Raw genomic sequence first — 14,558 nt, forward strand, 5'->3', positions numbered from 1 at the left:
CTCCCAACTGATATGTGTTTACTTTAACTAATCAACAGGAACTACCACACTAATACATTCTGCACATTCTATAGCAGCGCTACTCCAAATGTGGTCTGCAACCAAGGCTGGTCCACAAGCTATTAGTTACCTGTCTGTGACAAAGAGAGTACAAAAATCATGAGGAAGAGTCTAGTAAGTTGACAGAGTTTTTGTATACCTATTGGATCTAGTAACAAAAAATTGTAGCTGGTAGTTTGTTTTTGTTTTTTAATTTTTCTAGTAATTATTTTTTATTGTATTTTTGGAAATTATCAGCCCATGTTGGATTGGAAATAAGAACTGATTCTTAACCACAGACAGTTAACATTATAAAATACACATAAATTAAAATTCTCATACTATTTACCTGCTACCTTGCACATCTTTGGCGGGGGGCATGGGGGTGGGAATTCACTCGATTTTGGAGTCAGCTCTAAAATATAAAGCGTTAGTTTTGATATATGAAGAAGGACGCTTCTGCCCTCATCAGAATAAATCGTCAACAAAGTTTGGGGGAAGAAACTGTACAGAGAATAACATATGTGCACTGCACTTCCCTCGGCAACACACAGAGCTTGCTTTTAAAGAGGAAAAGAAATTCTGGCAAGTCTCAGAATATATGATGGGATCTATGCCAGAGACAATTTTATTTTGAATCTAAATAATATGGCTAGCAGAATTTGTTCTTCTCCCATATGATCTGACTCTTTTAGTGTAAATGTGACTGGGTACTGTAGCAGGAAGGATTTCTAGCCAGACAGGTCCACATGCAGTAGCGCGTTTGGCAAACCCATTCCGTGGCTGGTGTCAATGCTTCAGACGTACCTGATTGAGTTCCTCGTCATTGGCAACTGCCAGCAGGATGTGTCTTGGGGCTATCCGGGCCTTCTTGTTGTCCCTCGCTGCATTCCCAGCCAATTCTAGAATTTCCGCTGAAATTTCAAGGGAGGGTTAATAGGCAGTCATAGAATGGGGTCTGAGCTTTCCAAAGCGTTCCTTTGGAAACGGCCTTGGAGTTAGATCACTTTTATTTATTTGTGACTTTTATGTCTGGGCCTGGAAAGAAATCCAGAAAACTGGAAAGAACTCAGGTCACAGACAAGTAAGATATTTTAGCAAGACCTGATATACGATCCTGTGGGCAAAGACTTCTAGTTGTCCCTTGACATTAATTCTCCCCCATCTTCCTTAGTAGATGGACCTCTGATTTTTTGCCGAGCCCCAAATCACAGGAATGAAGACAGTATTTCCCAACCACCCTTTTTGTTAGGTGTGATCGTGTGACTAAGTTCTGGCCGATGAAAAGCAAGCAGCTGTGTTGTATGGTACTTCTGGGAAGTATCCATTAATGAAGGGACAGTGCCTTTCTTCCCTTTTTACTGGCAGACTGAGGACATGATGGCTGGAATTTGAGCAGCCATCTTTGACCAAGGGTAAGAAGGTGTGGATGACAGAGCAATAAGATAAGAACTAGAATGTCTTATGACTGTGGAGCCTCCTTATCAACCTGGACTGTCTTCTATAGACGTCTTTTGTATGAGAGAAAAAGAAACTCTCTTGTTTAAGCCACTGTCGGCAGAAGTTAATCCTGACCAAAACAGAACCCTAACATTGAAGCAGAGTTTCTCTCAGTGTGCAGCCATCTCTGAGGAGGGCTGAGACCCCTTTCAGAATCGCCTTTTCCTCCTCACTTGATGCCCCTTGTCCCTCTCGTCCTAAAGGAAAGTGGATAGGAAGAACTGATTTATACTAAGGGGTAAGGTACCACTTAACCTGAAAAGTGAATTCTTTTTCACATACTATCAGTTTTTGAGTCAAAAAAACAAAACATACAATATGAAAAACAAAACAAAACTATAGAATTGGTTTATACCCCTGAATGCTCTCCCCTTCCTCCTTTATTTTTTCTTTCTTTCTCAATTTTGGAAGGATGCTCTGCTAAATCAAATTTGTCTGCTTTCAAGAGCATGAATGAGCCTTTAAAGAAAAATTCCTCCCCTAGAAAGAGTTCTTTCCCTAAAGAAAGAGGCAATGTGCCAGTGTGTTATACATGGGTGGAAAATTGTATGTGCACGTGTGCATGAATGTGTTGTGTGTATGTATGTGTGCAGGTATGTGTGTACGTGTGTGTGTTGGGGAAATTTGCTGGTACAATGGCATAGATACTAAACCCTAAAATTAATAGGCGATTCTGCATGAATTTTTGCAGTCAACCTAATTTCAAATAAAACACCACATGCAATTGCCATCATTCGTAAAATCTATGGCAATAAAATAAAAACTTGGCATAAGTATGCCATATTAACTAAGCAAATGTGATTAACAAAAAATTAGAATAAAATAAGCATTAGAGTTAAATATTTATATGGCATTTCCATAATGAAAAGCGCTAAATCACCGCAAATTCATTCTCACAACATTTTTTTGGGTTATTAAGCAAGGAATATTGTGTTTACCAACAATTCATTTACACGGCACTGCATTTTCTGAATCAAAGATTGGGGCACTGTAGTTGAAGAAATATGAGCAGTCTTGTTGGGACTGGAGGACAGAGTATTTGAAATTAACGCCATATTAGATATTTGGTTTGCTGCCTTCAGATTTCTGCCCAGCTTTTCTTTCGTTTAAAAAGGGTACCCATCGGGCTTCCCTGGTGGCGCAGTGGTTGGGGGTCCGCCTGCCGATGCAGGGGACACGGGTTCGTGCCCCGGTCCGGGAAGATCCCACGTGCCGCTGAGCGGCTGGGCCCGTGAGCCATGGCCGCTGGGCCTGGGCGTCCGGAGCCTGTGCTCCGCAATGGGAGGGGCCACAGCAGTGAGAGGCCCGCAAAAAAAAAAAAAAAAAAAAAAGGGTACCCATCAAAAAGAGGTGTAGCTAGGGCTTCCCTGGTGGCGCAGTGGTTGAGAGTCCGCCTGCCGATGCAGGAGACACGGGTTCGTGCCCTGGTCCGGGAAGATCCCACGTGCCGCGGAGCGGCTGGGCCCGTGAGCCGTGGCCGCTGAGCCTGCGCGTCCGGAGCCTGTGCTCCGCAACGGGAGAGGCCACAGCAGTGAGAGGCCCGCATACCGAAAAAAAAAAAAAAAAGAGGTGTAGCTATAAAGTCTTCACAAACAGTCTTGCTTTATGGCTCTAGGTTAAAATATACAGCAGCCCACTGAGCACAATAAAAGGACTTTCCTGCACCTGCTGCTCCTAGGGGCCCACACCTGGGAGGAAGGAGCACTCCGCTCAACCCTTTTTCCAGATGGGCGGAAAGGGGGTCAAGGAGCCTCCTAGTTTTAAGCTTCTGAGAAGTTGAATTTCATTTAGCATCTTGGACCATCACTGTCCTCCCTCTGTCTCCTGCATTTAGAGGAAGCAGTTAAGTATCCTCTTGGGGTTCATCAAATTAACCGCCAGCATGAGAGGCATGGCTAATGGGAAGCCCTACACGTTCCCAGCCTTCAGGAAGCCCCTGAAGGTCAGGTTATTTTCAGCCTGACAGCCAGATGCACAGACACTGGATTCTCAGACGGAAAATCTGTCATCGAATGCCGCCACGGGAAGAGGCTAAAGGCAGCGATTCGTCAGGCAGCACAATGCAGGCACACAGGTGAGGCTCTGCCCGAGCACGGCTGGGCTCTCGAACTAACTCTTCCGAAATAATTTATAAGAAAGAAAACCTTGATCGCGTGCTCAAGTGCAAAAGCAGAGGTAGAACTTTTTTTATTTAAAGAGAAAAAAACTTAAGAATACATAGCAGAAAATCTAGACCAAGGAGTTCTTTTCTCTGTTGGATGTTTAGTCTGAACATTCCTTGGGCCAGACTCCACCATTTAAATGTCTGAAATAACATTAATGTTTGAAATAACATTAATCATTATTAATATTTTCAAATGTTATGACAAATATATTCACGCGAACTATAAAAGTTTGCTACATTCTTGAGTGATTTTATTGATTTTTGGGAACACAAGTATCCTTGTGTGTCAACTGGCAATCAATAGGAAAGCTGAATTTAATGGCACACATTTGTTTCACTGCAGATTTTGTTGGACGATCATAATTTGTTAAGTGGTGGAGATTTCCACGGAGGTCTGGAGACTTCTACAGCAAACCTCTCACTTCTCGCAAGACACACTTCCAGCAACAGTAACCATCTGGGATACAGCTGAGTATCTGATAGTAAAAGGAATGATTTCTGTAGCCAAAAAGGAGGTTGGAAAGCTTATCATGCACATTATTTTGGAAGAGCTCGTGTCCGCTCATCTTGGATACAATCTAAACCAACACTGGATAGCCCAGCCCACAGGAGATGGGAAATACCACAGCAAGGGTAGGCTTGGTACAGAACACATGACTGTTTCCTTCCCTGGCCTCTGCTCGCTTGTCCGCCTGCCCACTAGGTGGCGGTGTCTCTGGGCTCCGACTGGGCGCTCTGCTCTGCTCAGGCCGCGCAGTCTTCTGGGGAAACTCCATCCACTCACAGTGCCTGCTTCCACCTTCCGTCCCATGTCACCAGATCTGCACTTCCAGCCCTGCCATGATGCCACCTGGGCGTGTCACAGGTAAATCAAGCTCACCACATCCCCAAATCCAAATCATTCTTCGAAACAGGCTCCTCCCATCACCCTTGGGACTGGCAGCTCCATCCACAGACACACCTGGGAGTAATTCCCTCTCCCTCCCTCTCCTTCTCCGTCTCTTTTCCCAGCCTCATCAATCTTACATAACTTTGCCCCTCTTCTCCAAGCTTATCGCCATTACCCGAGCTAAGGCTGTCTTCTTTTCCAGCCCAGATAATCGTAGTGGTTTTCCTGCCCCCAGTTTTGTCTTCCTCCAGATCCATGCCTCCACTGGCCCAGGGCACCTTTGTGCAAATAAGAAAAACATGTCCCTTCCTCAAGACACCTGACTTCCCTAATTTTGTTAGAACAAGAACCTTTACTGCCATCTGCTGGAAATGTTCATAATTAGTCGCAGTTCTTCGAGGTCTATGATGTGAATGATACTCCCTTCAATGTGTGTCCTTGTGCAGTGTACAACCTGCACAACCACACATGTGGTCCTGGCTGCCAAAGTGATCTTTTCAAAACACAAATTAAAAAACTGAAAAATCATTATATTAAAAAAATGCTTGGTGTTAAATGGATAGACCCAGTTGTCTGGAAACGATGTGTAAATGATAGGTTTCTTTGTTACCTAATGATTTCATGAAGTGCCCTGAAATTCAATGCTGTTTTAAGGCCTATTTGTCCTATCAATTAAAAATATATTACAGAACATTTTCTCACCATAAAACGATTATAAATTACTCATTCTCAATATCTTACATTTATATTATATCTATTGCTGATGAATAGAAAATTCTTTTCCAGAGTCTGGGGCTTGCTTTTTCAGTCCATTTTTTCCTCACTTACATTGGAGATGTAAACTGGGCCAGCATTTATAGATTGATAAACTGAAGTATGAATGTGATGTCCATTCTGGGAGGCTGGTGGATGTCTCAGGTGGAAGGGACCTTCTAGATGAGCAGTCCAGCATGCATTCATTGCCGGAGTGTGCAATCTCCCCCAACAGGTTGGGACCAGAAATGCCCTATGGCTGTAACATCATGATGATGTGTGAACTTGGGGTTGGTCAGGCAGCCAGTCCAGAGAAATCAGGCAAGGCTGACTGCTATTTCTCCCCAGGTTCCTGAAAATGCGTGCAACTTTCTTTTTGGCTAAGTAGCACCCAGCCTTTGCTTTCTTCCTTCCTTCCTTCCTTCTTCCCTCCCTCTGTCACTCCCTTCCTTCCTTTCTTTCTGCATTTGGTGTAGATTTTATTTTTGTACTTATAAAATATTTAAATTTTTAATAGATTTTATTAAATTGGAGGATCTGCTCTAGGAAGAATTAAAATGGGCTTTAAAATATGGATAATTTCTTGGTATAGTTTTACATAATAGAAAGTAAGAATGGTCCATGAATTTCAAACATTTGTGAAATATGACTTTGCATTTTTACATGCTATTTTTAAAACTCTTTTTAGAAATTTTATATTGAAGTATAGTTGATTTACAATGTTATGTTAATTACTGCTGTACAGCAAAGTGACTCAGTTATATATGTGTGTGTGTGTGTGTGTGTGTGTGTATATATATATATATATATATATATATATATGCATTCTTTTCATATTCTTTTCCATTATGGCTTTTCACAGGATATTGAATATAGTTCCCTGTGCTGTACAGTAGGACCTTGTTGTTTATGCATTCTATAGATACCAGTTTGCATCTGCTAGTCCCAACCTCTCACTTCATCCCTTCCCCAGGCCCCTCCCCTTTGGCAACCACCAGTCTATTCTATATGTCCCTGATTGTGTTTCTGTTTCATAGATAGGTTCATTTGTGTCATATTTTAGATTCCACATATTAGCAATATTATATGATATTTGTCTTTCTCTGATTTACTTCATTTAGTATGATAATCTCTAGTTTCATCCATGTTGCTGCAAATGGCATTATCTTGTTCTTTTTTTTTTTTTGCGGTACACGGGCCTCTCACTGCTGTGGCCTCTCCCATTGCGGAGCACAGGCTCCGGACACACAGGCCCAGCAGCCATGGCTCATGGGCCCAGCCACTCCGCGGCATGTGGGATCTTCCCGGACCAGGGCTTGAACCCGTGTCGCCTGCACTGGCAGGCGGATTCTTAACCACTGCACCACCAGGGAAGCCCTGGTTAGGTCTTTTGTTTTTAAACTTCGGTTTCCAATTTTTAAAAATATTTATTTTTGGCTGTGTCGGGTCTTAGTTGTGGCACCCGGGATGTTTTGATACGGCGCGTGGGCTCTTCGTTTTGGTGTGAGGGCTTCAGAGCACATGGGTTCTGTAGTTGCGGCACACAGGCTCTCTAGTTGTGGCCCATGGGCTTAGTTGCCCCATAGCATGTGGGATCTTAGTTCCCTGACCAGGGATCGAACCTGAGTCCCCTGCATTGGAAGGCAGATTCTTAGCCACTGGACCACCAGGGAAGTCCCCTTGGTTAGGTGTTTTTTATTTTTATTTATTTATTTATTTCTTTTTAACACCTTTATTGGAGTATAATTGCTTTACACTCCTGGTTAGGTCTTAACAGCCCTTGCTTTATATTAGGCAGCCTCCCCCTGCTTCTCAAAGCTCCTCTGGCTTCCCTGTCCACATGAATGTCATCTTATTGTGTTGTTTTTAATGCTAGTCAACTCTGCTAGAATGTAAACCCAGGGAAGGCAGGACCACATCTGTCTGTTTTCCATGTATCTTTAAGGCCTGATGCAAAGGAGAAACTCAGTCAGTATTGTTGTTGTGAATGTTAAAGGTCATTTCAAGGGTGACAGGAGGCTCTCACACTTTGAACTCTCTTCCCTATACAAAATCAATTCATGCCCCCTTCCAAAACAAAACAAAACAACTAACAAAAATCCCCTTTTTACTTACTCAGCAATGGCCTGCAATAATGATTCATTCCTTTGGCTTAAACTCCTTGTCTCATTAAAATGCAATACAGCCCCCAAATATACCAACTTAACAGAGTTACTCATTACACTTTGCCCTGAATGATTTCATCAGCTCTTAATAGAAGAGAGAGGAGAAGAATGACCATTTATTGAGTGCATCCTACGCACCAGACATTTTGCATACATTGGCTCATTAATGGAGTTAAATGAGATTAGCTCTGGAAACACCCAAAGCTCAGAGAGGTTAAGGAAATTAGCTCAAGGTAACAGAGCTGGTAAATTGATAAATCAGATTTAAGCTGACATCTAAAAGCCCGTACTGTCAACTCCAGCCTGACTTTGGAGGGGAGAAAAAAGTACAAAAGGAAGGGAAGGAAAGGACACTGGGAAGACAGTTCTGGGCCTCAGAAGACCTGCTTCATCTTCTCCATTTGACCCAGGACAGTGCTGGAGGCTGGAACTGGCCCTGGGGAAGGAGTGTTACTGGCAACAGCATCCTTCCAGGTGCTCCTCCTCTCTTCTCTCACACTTCATGTCCAACCCGTCAGCTGATCCTGTTGACTTAGCCTTCAAGATATCTCAGTACTCTGACCACTCCTCGGAAGCTTCACTGCCTACTCCCAACCTCAGGTCTCTCACCTGGATCTCTGCAACTGCCTTCCCGCTGCTTTCCCTGACTCCGCCTTGTACCCCCCCTCCCCACAGGCAGGGTCTTGCACATCTGCTCAAAACCCTCCAGAGCTCCCGTGACAAGCTCTTCTGCCCCCACCAGCCACTCTCGCTCAGGCCTCATTTACAGGCCAAGTTCCCTCCCTCAGCCCCAGCCCTCTGTCCCAATCGCTGCTCCTTGGACACCCCCAGCACCTGCTTCCCTCTGTCCCGAGGGCCCCCCCCAGACATCCACATGCCCACTCACTGGCCCCCTTCAGATGCCAGCCCCTCAGTGGGGCCTCCCCTCAGCTCCCCACTTCCTGGAATTAGCCCAAGCCTAACTCCTTTCCTGCTTTATTCATCCCCGAGCACTTAACACCATCTGCTAGACCACATACACTTCACTCATTTGTTTGCTGTTTCTCCCTTCAGAATGCATTCTGCTTGAAGGCAGGGACTCCTGTCTCTGCTGTAGCCTCAGCTCCTAGAACAACACCTGGCACATAGGAGGTGTTCAATAAATGTTTGTTGAGTGAATGAAAGACTATGAGAAGTGGGTGACATTCTACTTTGAGAGACACTACCGATCTTTATGGATGTGCTGGCTCAAAGTCCAGAGTGTGACATTCAGGCTATAGTATGCATTGCTATGAGGTCTCGTGGCTCTAACTGAAGATAGATGAAAAATCATATAAGTGGCCCAATGCTATTAGCAGGGAAGAGTCTCAGGACTTACTGTGTGCACTGACAGGTAGATGCTCGACAAATATTTGTTGAATGAATGAAAAGGAAAACATAAGCTTTTTCATCAGACACTTCTGAACCAAAGAACAGAGTCACCAGTCAACAAAATTTGAAAAGGCCAAATTTTGTTCTGTTGTATTATGCACAGTTTAGACTTTTGCCAAGTGGAGGCACTGGAACTACTAATTATTTTGATTATACAAACATTATAATGGGGCAGTGGAGTGAAGCAGAAAGTGCACAGCTTAGGGTTGAAGGACGTCAGGGTATCCTGGCTCCCTGCTTGGAGGCTGTGGAATCTCTGAGTCACTCAGGGTCTTCCAGTATCAGTGGGTTGTATAGATCTAAAGGTTGTTTTAAAGCTTCAGTCACCGTTTTCAAAGTCCCTCCTCTCCCTCCAAGCCAGGAGATTTTTTTCCATCAGATTTCTGGGTTTAAAATGCAGCCAGGAACCTGCATTTTATTTTATTTTATTTTATTTTATTTTTTATTTTTTTGCGGTACGCGGGCCTCTCACTGTTGTGGCGTCTCCCGTTGCGGAGCACAGGCTCCGGACGCGCAGGCTCAGCGGCCATGGCTCACGGGCCCAGCCGCTCCGCGGCATGTGGGATCTTCCCGGACCGGGGCACGAACCCGTGTCCCCTGCATCAGCAGGCGGACTCGCAACCACTGCGCCACCAGGGAAGCCCGAACCTGCATTTTTAAAAAAGCATTCTCCAGGCCTTTAGACCTGCTGCTGAAAGACTGGCTAAAATCTTGCTCCTGTGAGTGGTCTCTGGACCAGCGGCATAAGCATCACACCACAGCAGTGTTAGAAATGCAGAGTCCCAGGCCCTACTGGTCAACAGGATCCTACCCTTGACCTTGTCCACAAGATCCCTGGAGTGATCCCCACTTTGAAAAGCACTGCTCTATCACACTTGATTGGTTTGACTTTCAGAGCCCTCCAGTCCTCTCCAAGCTCCAGAGCAACAAAAAAAAGCTAAATGTAAAGTTACTCAAATAGATAAAGAACACACTCAACAAAAATGTCATCTTTCAGTAAAAAAAAAAAAATCTTAACAACCAACATGGGAAACTATTTCCTATGTATTTGTAGACAGAGAACCACGTCTGTAAAGGAGTGTAAAATTAAAACGTTGTCGGCTTCATGGAACCAACCGAAGATGCGTTCAATGCTAGGCTCAACATTATTTATGGACATTGAGTCCTAGGTTCAGTACAGCAGGAGAACTGAGGTTTAGTAAGGACCGTGAAGTAAAAGTGAAGACCCCTGTTACAAAATGAATAGCAAGCTCCTATCTTCCCCATAGTTTGTCTTTTGTGGGAACCTAGAAATTTACATATTACATTTGTCTACAGCAAGACACACCTTTCTTGGGGCTGGTCTAGAAAAGACACTTTACTGTGGATTCTCTTCCTTCCATGTTGATCCTCTGCCCTTATGTGCTCTTCCCTCCCCTAAAGCCTGCAGGAGTTGGTTTTAGCCAAGCAGGCAAACTGAAACCCCATTACCGCACACAGCGACCTTGAGACAGCCACGGGCGAATCCAGGCATCCCTGCCCAGCCTGTGTGCAGGGGCCGAGGGGAAGGTGAGATCTGGGAGCGAGTTACCTGCCCTGCGTGTTCACGTTACCTGCCAGGTATTCGATGACCGCAGCCATGTAGACGGGGGCACCCACGCTGATCCGGTACTTGAACGTCCCTTTCTTCAGGTACCGCATCAGCCTCCCCACCGGGAAGATGACCCCGGCCCTGGCTGAACGCGACAGCTTGGACATTTTCTTCTTCCCGCTCCGGCCCGACATCTTGCCTTAGTTTTGCTCTCAGCTTGCTTGACACGGTGGCCTCCCGGCACTAACTCAATGCTGGAAAGGAAAGGTGGCAGGGTTAAGGAAGGGCGACTGGCCTACAGCTTGGGAACTGTGGTGTGGCCATAGAGCTCGTGTGACATGCCTGATAGCCCTGGGGAGGCAGCCCAGACCTGGCTGCCACCGCAGGGTGCTGCAGATGGGGAGCTGGGGGTCGGCAGGCCCACCCATGAACAACTCCCCACCCCACCCATCCAGCCCAGCCTCCGTAGGAGAGGCCAGAGAGGCCATGGTCCTGTGGTCAGCCTCCAAAGAGGTCCACTTCAACATCCCCAGAACCTGTGAATATGCTACTTACATGGCAGAAGAGATTTTGTAGATGTGATTAAGCTAAGGATGCTCCAGTGAGGAAGATTATCCTGGATTATCTGGGTGGGCCTAATGCAATTGCAAGGGTCCTTATAAGAGGGAGGGAGGAGATGAGAGTAGTGACAGGATAACAGCAGGAAATGGATTCTCCCCTCTTAGCCTCCGGAAGGGACAAGCCCTCCTGACCCCTTCACTTTAGCCCACTGAAAATGATTATGGACTTCTGACCTCCAGAACTGTAAGAGAATAAATTTGTATTGTTTTCAGCCACTAAATTTGGGGAATAACTTGTTACAGCAGCAACAAGAAAACTAATATGGTTCCTCTTTGCCCTGATTTGCTTCTGCCTCTTTTAATAAATAGTACAAAGTTAATATGGCCATGGCTATCATAATGGTTCGCTTTGACCCACAACTCAGAGCTGATGTACACTTCTCAGATGGAAGCACTTTTCTAAATTCCCTAATAATGTAGTGTTTTTAAAAAATTTTTTATCGGAGTATAGTTGATTTACAATGTTATGTTAGTTTCAGGTGTATAGCAAAGTGAATCAGTTATACATATATATATATATCCACTCGTTTTTTGATTTTTTTCCCACATAGGCCATTACAGAGTATTGAGTAGAGTTCCCTGTGCTATATAGTAGGTCCTTATTAGTTATCTATTATATATATAGTAGTGCATATAAGTCAATCCCAATCTTCCAATTTATTCCTTCCCCCTGTAGCATTCTTAAAAACAGAAACATGCCCAAAGAGGCAGTTTTATTGACTATGCTAATGTAGAGTAACACAGCAAATTAAAAGCCATAATGCAACCCAAGCTTTTGCTCCTTATAATGGGGAATCCAGGTTGATTTTGGGGAGAAACTTCAGAATCAGCACGAAGAGGTGACTTCAGTACAGTGCACCAAGAGACACGTATATGATTCTGTGTTATTTTAGGAAGCTATCTTTTGTGCGAAGATAAAATAATTATATACTTCTGAAAAAGCCTTTGTAAGGCTAAAACTAATCCAGAGAATTGTTAACAGAGCTAAACCTGTTGGTGGAGGGAGTACTGTAACCAAAAAAGGAACATAAGCCAGAATAAGTAAAAGGAAATGACAAACAAGCAGAACCAAAGAAAAGGAAACAAAAATTTTCTAGGAAAAAATGTTAATGAATCAAAGCTGTCTGGCCCAAGGGCAACATCATTCTCGGTGGCCATTTTCTTTGGGGATGGAAAATGAGAAGGTCAAAAATAAACTGAAATTGGTTCTATCTGTTGAGGCAGCCATCTCAAATTTTGGCTCGGTTAGTTTACCAACAGCAAAGATGGCAATGAAAAGGCCTAAGAAAGTGGGTAAGAATATGATGGAAGAAAGTGCTAAATAAATGTATGGCTAATATGAAAGATACAAACCTGGGATTTCTTTAATCTGGATGGAAGATTGAACATAGAGTTCAATTTTCTAAAGTATCCGATAACTCTGTATGACTGAGGAGTTTTATATAAGAACTATGGAATTTAGCGACAAATCCCATTCTCAACACCCTCTTATCTCTGAGGTAAATGACATGAGTTTGAGGCATTTTACTATATACTTCACATACATTCTTTTTGTATGTTCATATGTACTTAACTACACTCCTATTTTATGTGTCATTTTGCCACCAAGAGATGTAGGTATTCATCAAAGTTAATTAAGTACAAGCAAAGATGAGCAAATAGCCTGAGAACATTATCTCTTTCCCAGCAAGGCACAGGGATAAAACAGCATCACCTTTTTTAGAACTTCCCCATTTCTCTGCTTCTGCTGCAAACTCTCATAAATCCACTTACAGCTGTCCTCTCTGTGATGAAGCAGGTAGCTGCACATTAGGATTATAACCATCAATTCATGTTGAAGAAACTTAGGTCAGGCCTCGATGAGTGTACAGGCTACCTGCTGGTAGTCAGTGCTATCCCAGGGCACAGGGAACACGAAAGCAATGTTAAACAGTCCCTGTTCTCAGGGACAATTACATGGCACATGCTGGCTACCCGCTGGTGGCGTTCAGAATGGGGGTGGCCCCTGGTGTAGTGGAAAGAAGCTGGGACCAGGCAGGATTCCCTGGGTGTGGTCCCACTTCTACATGACTAGCTGTGGGAGCTGTGTGTGTCGTTCGAATGGGCCTCATCTGTAAAACAGGGAGGTGACTGATTGATCCGGAAGGTCCCTCTGGTCTTAAACATTCCAATCTTTGGAACTGCACTTTCAAATGGCTCTGGAAAAGAAGCTCAGTCTCTTTAAGAAATGAGTTCTGAAGAGTTAAGAGCCTGTGCATGTGCATAAAGATGTGTTAGTATTGGTGACTCCACTAATAAACCGATTATTAGTTACTGATAAGTGGGGGGAGGGGGAGGATTAGTAGGTCTGGTTGCCGAGGAAACCACCTGAAAAAGCCCATCAGAGGATGGACATGCTCTGTGGATACCGTACGGTGTGCTGGATGGTCATAATCTCTCCTACAGAGAGAAGAATGCACGGAGCACAAACACCACAAAGCAGGACCCCTCCATCCCCCCCACCCCCAATACGTTTTTCTCAAATGAAAACAGACAGGGAATGACTAGGTGTTGCAGGATAAAGCCACCCAGGGACTTTCCCAGTATCAGTCAAGTGGAGTCACAAATTGCCCTAAAACTTGGAAATAAGGACTGGCAGTAGAAGAAAAACAGGAGACTGTAGGGGATTGATTCCTAACACATTCATGAAGATAAAACAGGAAAGGAAAGGAAAGTCAGGGTTAGATCAAATAGAAACACACGAGCTGACTATTATAAAACGTAGGGATCACCCCAAACACAGCACTTTGTAACGAGACTTTCCTTCTTTGGCTTCCAGACTTTCCTCTAGGTTAGGGCCTTAGAGCTGGGGACGCAGCGCCATTTGAAGTCTAAGTGTGAGATTGACTGTTGCATGTGCTTCAATAGGACTAGAGAGTTCTTTGTGTCTGGGGACCCATCTTTTTGATAGGGAACCAGTGACCAAAACCACACACCCTGGCCAGGCACGGTAATAACTGCTTGCATAAGCTGTCTCATAACCCAAGGTCCTGATAAGGAGCACGATATGTCCTGCCAACCTCCCAGGAACCCTCACACTGGAATCCATCTTCGCTGGGAGATGCGAGTGCCACCAGGGAGGACCCTGAGTCAGATCAAGTAAGGGCACAAGCAAGATGATTGGCCAGAGACAACCCAGAAAACTAACTCCACCACCATCATAAACCCTGAGACTGCGAGCCACGTGGCAGAGCAGTTCTCCTGGGTTCTCTTACCCTGCTGCTCTCTGCCCGGGCGCCCCTTTCCAATAAAGCCTTTTGTTCTGTCAGTAGGTGTGTCTCCTCGGACAATCCATTTCTGAGGGTTAGACAAGAGCCCACTTTAGGGCCCTGGAAGGGGTCCCCCTCTGGCAACATTTTCAGACATCATGCTGAGTTTAAGCAGCCAGGTGCCTAAGTCCTGGCCCCGA

The 14,558-nt window shown here is 44.6% G+C and overlaps 3 protein-coding genes across 8 annotated transcripts in view; 2 read left to right on the forward strand and 1 right to left on the reverse strand.

The window, feature by feature from the left end:
* The window catches only part of TYSND1 (trypsin like peroxisomal matrix peptidase 1), a 1,185,869-nt gene that overhangs the window by 56,208 nt on the left and 1,115,103 nt on the right, over window positions 1-14,558 (forward strand). The window lies entirely within an intron of this gene.
* The window catches only part of AIFM2 (apoptosis inducing factor mitochondria associated 2), a 130,029-nt gene that overhangs the window by 40,735 nt on the left and 74,736 nt on the right, over window positions 1-14,558 (forward strand). Inside the window, exon 9 of one of the 5 annotated variants that reach the window (XR_010838951.1) lies at window positions 4,047-4,568. The exons of 3 other annotated variants lie outside the window; for them this stretch is intronic. Coding sequence is in view for 1 of the 2 variants with exons in the window: in XM_067025468.1 (XP_066881569.1) it covers window positions 4,047-4,066 (20 nt within the window). In the remaining variant the exon portion in view is untranslated. Of the gene's footprint in view, window positions 1-4,046; window positions 5,230-14,558 lie in introns of those variants that run through there. One more of the 5 variants, XM_067025468.1, reaches the window with a different exon arrangement.
* MACROH2A2 (macroH2A.2 histone) overlaps window positions 1-14,558 on the reverse strand; it is a 53,661-nt gene that overhangs the window by 23,573 nt on the left and 15,530 nt on the right. For both annotated transcript variants that reach the window (XM_067025471.1, XM_059053272.2), the window contains exons 2-3: window positions 10,513-10,744; window positions 847-953 (exon numbers count right to left, since the gene is read on the reverse strand). In XM_067025471.1, the coding sequence (XP_066881572.1) occupies window positions 847-953; window positions 10,513-10,684 (279 nt within the window). In that variant the 5' untranslated portion in view covers window positions 10,685-10,744. The remainder of the gene's footprint in view (window positions 1-846; window positions 954-10,512; window positions 10,745-14,558) is intronic.

This window comes from Kogia breviceps, chromosome 2 (assembly GCF_026419965.1).
Source record: "Kogia breviceps isolate mKogBre1 chromosome 2, mKogBre1 haplotype 1, whole genome shotgun sequence".
Taxonomy (NCBI): Eukaryota; Metazoa; Chordata; class Mammalia; order Artiodactyla; family Physeteridae; genus Kogia; species Kogia breviceps.